The 10,000-nt window shown below is 35.1% G+C and overlaps 1 protein-coding gene across 1 annotated transcript in view; it reads right to left on the bottom strand.

Moving 5' to 3' along the window:
* Positions 1 to 6,483: 6,483 nt before the first annotated feature.
* Positions 6,484 to 10,000, bottom strand: part of LOC137620516 (crustapain-like) — a 6,653-nt gene continuing 3,136 nt past the window's right edge. The window contains exons 4-6 of the mRNA XM_068350706.1: positions 8,740 to 8,931; positions 8,152 to 8,317; positions 6,484 to 6,875 (exon numbers count right to left, since the gene is read on the bottom strand). Of these exons, the coding sequence (XP_068206807.1) occupies positions 6,670 to 6,875; positions 8,152 to 8,317; positions 8,740 to 8,931 (564 nt within the window). The 3' untranslated portion in view covers positions 6,484 to 6,669. The remainder of the gene's footprint in view (positions 6,876 to 8,151; positions 8,318 to 8,739; positions 8,932 to 10,000) is intronic.

Here is a 10,000-nt window from a genome sequence, read left to right on the forward strand (position 1 = left end):
CGTAATTCGAACTCCCGTCCAACAGATTGCGAAGCAGGGATGTTTCCAATATGCTACCACAAAGAAGAAAAAAGTAGATTATTGGAAAGAAACGGAAATGAAGGAAAAGAAGAGAGAATAAAGAGTAAGAGTAAGGTGGAGGATGATAAGAAAATATCTACCATATGCAAAATTATGTTTGACCTTTATGACGAACATTTCTGTCCATTTCACGACCCTGAAATAAGAATGAAGGCATGATAAGGTTCCCCGCTTAGATCCAGGTCTCATACGGAAGCCAAGTGGGAGGAGTAGTAAAATACTTCCATAAATAAAACGAGAGAAGTTCTATTGCTACTTCAGATATTGACATTGAAGCGATCGCACAGTTTGTTTTCTTTACTCCCTGGATAATCCTGGTGACGTCGTCTTGTGTTATATTATTGAATCCTGTTAATTTCGGTTAATGGATATCATTTAACATCCATAAGAGCAATTATGTGACAAATAGCCGCTAGCAATTGGGTTAAAACTATCGAAAATTTTGCAGGCCAAATGTATAAACGAATAATACCGCTATGAATATAGAAGATTAAAGATTTTTAAGTTTTCATAGTTTATATATGAATTATTTATTTTAATGTTGTTACTGTTCTAAAATATTTTATTTTAATTGTTAATTACTTTTCTTGTAGTTTTCTTATTTCCTTTCCTCACTGGGCTATTTTCCCTGTTGGAGCCCTTGTGCTTATAGTATTCTGCTTTTCCAACTGGGGTTGTAGCTTAGCAAGTAATAACAATGATAATAATAATAATAATATGACCTTAATTATAGGTATTATTATTAGCAACGTACTGTTGGGAGAAAAAAACAGGTTTCTACATCTTATTTTCTTCAGAGAACTTTAATATGTTCTGTAGAAACGGGGAACTTTGGTAATACGATAATGATATATCTGCTAACTGCATTGTCATTTCATGACAAATTCTTGCCTTGTCTATTGCAATATTGCAGAAGTAGAAGACATACCATATCGAATGTTCATAGAGATATAAGTCTTCAAGATATTCTGTACAGAACTGTATGGAGATTAATTTTCAATTTATGTATATATTACTTTGTATTTTGAAGGAATCAGATACTTCCTTATCAGTAGGGTATCGTGTCGAACATTTTATCATCATCTCCTCCCACGCCTATTGACGCAAAGAGCCACAGTTAGATTTTGCCAGTCGTCTCTATCTTGAGGTTTTGAATGAAAATTTCTCTGTTGAAACATTTCAGGTTTTTTTTTTTTTTTTCCTCGAAAATAACTGTAACCAGTAGAAAGCTGCTTCGATTCCAGGTTAAAGTTTTCGAATGAGAAATGTTAGATCCATTGGCGGACGCAAAGGCCATTGTTGTTGCTTTGAAAAATAGAGATAAGAAAAAAAACTAATGAGGAAACACCAAAACTTTCAAAGCCTTTTTCCCCCATAACATCTTAAAGAAAACCCATTAACTAAGACGAGGTCATCGCTTTTAAATTTCAACAATAGGGTCAACGTCGAAAGGTTAAAATAAGGTCAGATCTTTAACACTCCTTTAAGGGCTGCAAGTAAGGGGTTAAGGGAAGATAAGGAAGGGGACCACTCCTACTCCTGTAAGGATGGGGGCACTCCTACTCTCATTCCATGGGGCGGGGGGGGGGGGGGATTGGGGATTCGGGGGAAGGCGTGTTATCGTGCAAATCAAGACAGGTCCAACTCATTGTTAAGTCCAGCTGTCTCATTAAGAAATCTCTTGCCTCCTCCTTGCAAGACAGTGACCTCCTCCTCCTCCTCCTCCTCCTCCTCCAGTTATTGTCTATGGGGGTCCTTCGTTCTCCACTCCTCATGTGGTCGCGTTTCTTATCTTCCTGACTTTAAGGATCACTCACTGCCCAACAACATCCTTCCCGCCTAATTCTTCTTCTTCTTCTTCTTTATTTTGTTCTCCTTCTCCTTCTTCTTCTTCTCCTCCTCCTTTATCTTCTTCTTCTTCTTCTTCTTCTTTTTCTTCTTCTTCTTCTTCTTCATATCCAGCCGAAAGCCTCTCGCTTGAATGGAGTCTTTACCTATTTGGAGACACGGTTAAATGAACGAGCAACGGCTCTTATTTAAACGGTACATTTTTGGCGAGGCTTATTATTTTCACCGGGATCAAGAAGGCTCATTTTAAAAGGCTTATGCAACCAATTTAATTCCCCCCTTCCATAGTTGCTTAAACCCCAAGTTAGAAAGTATAGTGGGGCTGCGTAATCTGCACTCTAGAGATCTTGAGAAACGAGGAACAAAAAAGAGATTTTAAGAGTTTAACGATTGACCTTTCTCTGGCAGGTCAACTTTGGATCGATCGTGATCCTGTAGCTCATTATGTTTACTAATTAGGCGAGTTGTCTTTGTAGATATTTCACGGATTTGTAATTTATAAAAGAATACAGGACCTCCTCTTGTATTTTGTGAAGGACTTGCTTTATTATTATTATTATTATTATTATTATTATTATTATTAATTGCCACGCTACAACCCCAGTTGGAAAAGCAGAATGCTAAAAGCCCAGGGGCTCCAACAGGGAAAATAGCCCAGTGAGAAAAGGAAACAAGGAAAAATAGAATATTTTAAGAACAGTAACATTGAAATAAATATCTATATAATATATATAAAAACTTTAACAAAACTGGAGGAAGAGAAATAAGACAGAATAATGTGCTCGAGTCTACCCTCAAGCAAGAGAACTCTAACCCAAGACAGTGGAAAACCATGGTACAGAGGCTATGGCACTTTGCCCCAGAAAAGTAAGTGAAGCAGATACCAGAAGATTTTCTAAAGCACATTTTTTTTTATATTAATTAAACATTAATGTAACATGCAATATCTTGCTTCATATGAAACATCTAGGTGTCTTTTTATTTCAATTTTTCGGTAAAACAATTTCTGAATGTTTTCGACGAACTTACACCACACTTATAAGTATTTAAGTACTTACGTTTGGTTTGAAAAACTTTGATAAGTAAATTTTTTTTCATGTTAAAGTCAACGAAAGAGATGAGTCATTTGTATTCTTTCGTACATTTCGGCGATTTCCCGTAAAGAATCCTAAATACTTGAGTTTGTATTTACAGCTACTGGTCAAAATAGCGCATTGAAACCAATTTTTTTTTTTTATTTAAGTAATAATTCTAAATATAATAAATTGATGTAGTAATTAATGGACAAATTTAGATAATTTTCTATTAGTGTGATATTATCTAATTATCTGAGAAAACACAAGAGAGTAGTATCCTCTTCACCTAACTTCTCTCTTGTATGGACACTATGAAATCACGCTTCTGAGAAATTATTATTATTATTATTAGCTAAGCTACAACCTTTGTTTGAAAAGCAAGATCCTAAAAGCCCAAGGGCTCCAACAGGGAAAAATAGCCCAGTGAGCAAAGGGCTTGTAGCATCTTGCTTTTCCAACTAGAGTTGTGGCTTGGCTGGTAATAATAATAATAATAATAATAATAATAATAATAATAATAATAATAATAATAATAATAATAACATTAAAACAGGTATTTCACATATAAACTATAAAAAGACATGTCAGCCTGTTCAGCATAGAAACATTTGCTGCAAGTTTGAACTTTTGAAGTTCCACTGATTCAACTACTCGGTTAGGAATATCATTCCAAAATGGTCTATACGCTGCTAGTTCATCTCCTCCCTGAACAGATAATTAATGGATATGGCGAATAAGACTACACTTTCGATGCGTGTGTATCGTCCTCCCTACACCTCTTAGAGAGTATACTTTCCTCTGTGGTCTGAGGACTATTGTCGTTTCCTTTGCTTATAAGTTTTGAATTTATCATCATCTCAAAAAGATTGAATTAATCATCATCTCAACATGATTAAATTTGTCATCTCAACAAGAATAAATTTATCATCTCATCAAGATTAAATTTATCATCATCTCAACAAGATTGGATTTATCGTCATCTCAACTAGATTACATTTATCATCATCTCAACACGATTAAATTTATCATCATCTCAACAAGATTAAATTTATCATCATCTCAACACATTCAGATTTATCATCATCTCAACACATTTAAATTTATCATCATCTCAACACATTTAAATTTATCATCATCTCAACACATTTAAATTCATCATCATAAAGATTCAGTTTATCATCATCTCAACAAGATTAAATTTATCATCATCTCAACAAGATTAAATTTATCATCATCTCAACAGGAGACCATTGATGCCTGACGGGTCGGCAATTCAAGAGCCCGTGCCCCAACTACGTGTGGGGGGTAAACTAATCGAATTGAATGGAAACTGTTCATTGGTGTATTTTGGTTGTATATCCGAGACATATTGTGGCTATTCTGTCGAAAGAGAGAGAGAGAGAGAAAGAGAGAAAGAGAGAGAGAGAGAGAGAGAGAGAGAGAGAGAGAGAGAGAGAGAGAGAGAGACTTTGGATATTCAGCTTTTGTTGATCATAAAATTCAAGAGGGGTATTTTCTTTACTTTGCTATTTTTGTTTTAATGAAGAGTAAGGAATTTCTCTCTCTCTCTCTCTCTCTCTCTCTCTCTCTCTCTCTCTCTCTCTCTCTCTCTCTCTCTCTCTCTCATACAGTATTACGACAGCTCCATCTTATCATATCCAATATTGTTATTATTCTTCTTATAATTACTATTGTAAGCCTTTGTTTCTATATGTTTTCTATATTATTACTCTCTCTCTCTCTCTCTCTCTCTCTCTCTCTCTCCTCTCTCTCTCTCTCTCTCTCTCTCTCTCTCTCTCTCTCATACAGTAATACAACAGCTTCATCTTATCATATTCATTATTGTTATTATCCTTATTATTACTATTGTAAGCCTTGGTTTATATATCTTTTCCATATTTCTCTCTCTCTCTCTCTCTCTCTCTCTCTCTCTCTCTCTCTCTCTCTCTCTCTCTCTCTCTCTCTCTCTCATAGTATTACGAGTTTCATCTTATCATATATATTATTATTGTTATTTTTCTTATTATTACTATTGTAAGCCTTGGTTTATATATTTTTTCCATGTTACTCTCTCTCTCTCTCTCTCTCTCTCTCTCTCTCTCTCTCTCTCTCTCTCTCTCTCTCTCTCATACAGTATTACGACAGTTTCATTTTATATCCATTATTGTTATTATCCTTATTATTACTATTGTAAACCTTGGTTTTATAAATCTTTTCATATTACTGCACAGTTATCTCCACCGAACCAATACAATACATTTTGCAAAGTGAGACCGGACATCTGCAAGGTGAAACCTCACTGAAAAAATATCTGTAGCATCTCTCTGCCGTGTGCTCCATCAACCCTGATAGATAGCCCTCGTCTAGTCGGTATCTTACTTGTTGTCGTGAGTACCCCTTTGGCAGCGGCGAAAGCCACCGGTACCCAGAATGGTAGTGCCAGGCGGCGGCGCCTTTTTTAACGACAGGCCCCATTCTGGGCCCTAAGCGGGTGATGTCAGTATGAAGCACTGAGAAGAATTTCTCTGTAATGAAATCAGTTAGCCATGCGTTTTGTGGGTAACAAAGTGTGGATTGTTGTCATTTATTAATTTAGTAAAAATGTACGGTTCTCAGCCGTATTTCAGTAATACAGGCGACCGTAATTTTTACCCTACTTCGTTGTTGTCTTTTAGTGGTTGGTGACTGCAATAGCACTCCTAAAGTCAATATATCCGTTTTTTAAAGCGGCAAATGCCTGGCAAAATTTATTCCAGCATTTTTTACGTTTTTTTTTTTTTTGCGGTAGATTTTTAACAGTATTTAATTATTTTTTCTATCATGCATTCCTGCCTTCAATGTTTAGAATTCGTTTTTTTTTTTTTTTTTTTTTTTTTTTTTTTTTGACAATTTCTCCTGAATACTGTGAACGTATTTTTGTTGGTGGTGTACCAATTTTCGTGGTCCACGAATTTACAAATCCAGCGAAAATTTTTGTACACTGTCAGATTTTGGTATTGAACTTTGACACATTCGATTTGTGTTGGTAACCTACATTTTCAAAACCATTGTGGATTACTAATTATTTTTATTTGTTATTGTGAAAGTGATATGCCTACTAACTATCTCGTCTCTATTTAAAGGCTGTTATAACAGACCGAAATTGAGTAGAAATATATTGCAATTTTGCAATATTTCCACTATATTTATGATTATCGACCCGAGACACTATTATACCCGTTTTGAAGACATTTATTTTGAATCAAGTTCAAAGCTGATGAAGGATTTCTTGGTGAATTTTAGCCTTGTTTTGTCAAAACAGCACATCTTTACTTAAGGTCAAAATAAAACTAATAACTCAATTGAAATCATTTAATTAAAAGCCGTATTCACATGAGAAACATCACTTATTTCGCATTTATATGAGAAACAGCACATTTTTCCGCTGGAGAAAATTACAGTAGCCATATGAAAAGGAATAAAAAGAAAAGAATAAGAAAAGAATTTTCTTTTATTTAAGGAGGAAGGAATAGAAAAAAGTAAAGAATATCTATACCAAATATGGAAAAAAAGGAAAAGAAAATAGGAAAGATAGAATAAAGAAGAAACTAAAGATTTGCCTTTTCATCGGCACGATGAAAAGGCAAATCCCTCCGCCCAACACCTGTAACTAAACCCTATGATCTCAAACGACAGGGTAACAGGCATTTGATGCAATGCCACAGTGATTATCCTTATTCTTGGCCATCTTGATGTAGCCCTGGTCTCCCCAGCTTTCGCCCCAGGAATTCTTGACCAGGTAGTACTCCTGTCCGTCTTCCTCGCCGAAGCCGACGGCTAACACGGCGTGGTTCAGGTTCTTAGATGAGCACTTGGGTTCGTAGTAGACTCCTGCAGGTAAAATAAAAATGTTATTTCAGTTTATTTTCTTATTGGGCAAATGGTGACGTTAGGTTAATGACTTTCTAGAATGATGTTATTTGTATGAACACTTTTTTAAAATGATTTTTTTTTCGATTATTTTCTTCTAAATAGGATAAGATTTGTATTTTGACAACTGTCAAACCATTGTTATTTTTATGGTCACTTCGTTAAAAATTACTTTTTTTTCAATTTGTTTTTCTTCTAATTATGATAAGATGTGTATTTTTACAACTGTCAAACCGTTGGTAAATGATGTTATTTATAGGGCAATTTTTTAAATTATTTTTTTTCTTCTAATTAGGATAAGATATGTATTTTTACAACTGCAAAACCGTTTGTTTGTGAAGATGAAGTGATTTTTTTTTTATCTATATTTGAAACGAAATTTCAAATATTCTTCCACCTTCAAATGAAAAAAACTTTCCATTCTCAACACCATACAATAAAGACGGAGATAAGAAATTATTAAATTAGCAACAATTGAAGGTAATTACGAACAAACAAAAAGGAATCAAGTATTTTTTCCTCGACTATTCACAATTACTAACATAACTTAGCTAAAGACAGAAATCTTGATAGTTCCTCAGTAGGAGATTAATGCCTCCAGTGTTTCTCACTTTTTCAGCCTTCTACTTAACCTCCGTTCTCGCTAACTTTATTTCATCCTGCTATCCTAAATTTACCGCATCATGCTGTCCAACCTTTATTCCATTCTGTTGTCCAACCTCTATAGCATCCTGCTGTCCAATCTTTATCCCATCCTGCTGTTCTAGCTTTATCACATCCTGCTTTTATAGAATCCTGCTGTTCTACCTTTATCCCATCGTGCTGTCCAACCTCTATCCCATCCTGCTGCCGAACCTTTATCCTAATTTGCTGTCCAACCTTTATCCCATCCTGCTGTCGAACCTTTATCCCATCCTGCTGTCCAACGTTGATAAGATTTTCCTGTCCTACCTTTATCACATCGTGCTGTCCAACCTTTATCCCATTTTGAGGTCCTACTTTTATCTGATTCTGCTGTCCAACTTTTATCACATATTGCTGTCTTACCTAAATCCCATCCTGCTGTTGTACCGTTATTCCATCTTGCTATCCAACATTTATCCCATGCTGCTGTCCAACCTTTATTTACTTTTCGGTGCAACTGCGAAGGTTCACCCGAGGTGAACCACAATGTTGAATGGCCTCCCAGTCCATAAATTACAAATATCTCTCAAGTTATGAGATGCGATTGCCTTACCTGAAGAGTAACTGGAGAAGGATCCCCAAGAAGCATCAATGCAAATGCTGATGGGACCCTTGTTCTGGATGGCATCCTCCAGACCCTTCTCGTCTCCCGTGGCAACGTCAACGTAGTCCTTGCAGGTGGCTGTGATGTCTTGGGTGTCGTGTCTGCAGGATGCATCCTTGAAGTTGAAGAAAGCAAAGCGTGTTGTTTAGAACTGATAAATGTATCGATTATGTATATTTAGATCTTGCTATGTATGGTCTGTTGATATGGTGGTGTGGCATCATGACAAGCTGTTTAATTTACAATTAGAGTAGGACCTTGAAGATAATGGTGCTTAGGTAATAGGAGATGCCAGATTTGTAATGAAATGGTTTCTCTTAAGAAAATGGCTTGTTTTTAACGCTGATAGATGTTAATACGATTTAATGTTTCCAAGTTTTTCATATGATTAAATCCTCAAGAATAAGGATATAAAATCTGAAGTTATGATACAATCCTTCAACCAGGCTGAGGTTATCCAAGACCTCAATCTGACCACTCAAAACTAATGATGAAACGATGAAGTATAAAAGGCAAATTTCAGGTCAGAATATTTACCACAGCTTCGTAAGGGTATCGGGACTCTGAGTTTAATCCACCGATGTCCATGATGTACAAGAACGCCATCTGGGGCCAGCCGCCATTACATCCGCCATTGCCCCAATTTCTTGAGCAGTCGACTAAGTCTTGCTCTGAGAGGCTGACCAAGTTTCCAGTGGCTATTTGATGGACACCTTCCAGAGACCCAGTCTGTTTATAAGTAACGATCAATGTGGTTTTTATAGATATGCTGAGTTGAAAATTCGATTTATTACAACAATTAAATCTGGCTGTTCATGTGCTAGCTTAGAAAGTAATTGTTTTATTCCTATATTGATTTGGGTTCAAGTAAGGTCTGAATGTGTGTTTGAGCTGTAGTTATGTAAGAAGTATCAGATAGGTAATCTTTGAAATTAAGAAGAGAAATAGTAAACTAATTAGAAAGAAATTTCTCTTGAATAATTCTTACATAGTGATCATTTAAATGTGAGATGGTCCATACTACCTTAAACTCTGATATAACTTAACATTCATTTACATAGATCATTACTGTTCCTCGTTTTTACTAAATAATGTAGAGTGCGACCTACTTCATTAACATTCTGATGTGATTTCTGAGGATTTTTTAAAACTCATTTGGGATGTGATAAATTTAATACTCATTTCATGGTACAGAATTACTTTTACAGTATCACTAAGCTAAGCATTATTGTTTCTAGCAGCCACAGTTATTAGTCATAACTTTTTGATTGTCTTGATCCCCATCTGCAGAATTTGGCCTATTGTTTATATCCTGAAACAATAATATTATATATCCAGTTATTATAAGACAGAATACCAGGCTTTCAAAGCTAGTGAAGATACTTCTTGAATAAAGACTTAACTAATTATGAATAGATATTTAGCTAAATGTCAAGCTAGTGAGGATATATCTTGAATAGATTCTTCACTAATTGTCAAAGCTGGTGAAGATAATTCTTGAATTGATAATTTCTGATTGTCAAAAATAGGGAAGAAACTGATTGAATAGATACTTCACTAATTGTCAAAGCTAGTGAAGATACATTTTAAATTGATACTTATCTGATTGTCAAAGTTAGGGAAGAAACTGATTGAATAGATACTTCACTAAATGTCAAAGCTAATGAAGATTCTTTTGATAAGATACTTAACTAATTCTCTAAGCTAATGAAGATACTCTTTTTTAATATATATTTAAATAATGGTCAGAAATAAGTATACTTACGCCCATAAAGATTTTATTAATGTGTCTCATTGT

Source organism: Palaemon carinicauda, chromosome 27 (genome assembly GCF_036898095.1).
Source record: "Palaemon carinicauda isolate YSFRI2023 chromosome 27, ASM3689809v2, whole genome shotgun sequence".
In the NCBI taxonomy this organism is placed as follows: domain Eukaryota; kingdom Metazoa; phylum Arthropoda; class Malacostraca; order Decapoda; family Palaemonidae; genus Palaemon; species Palaemon carinicauda.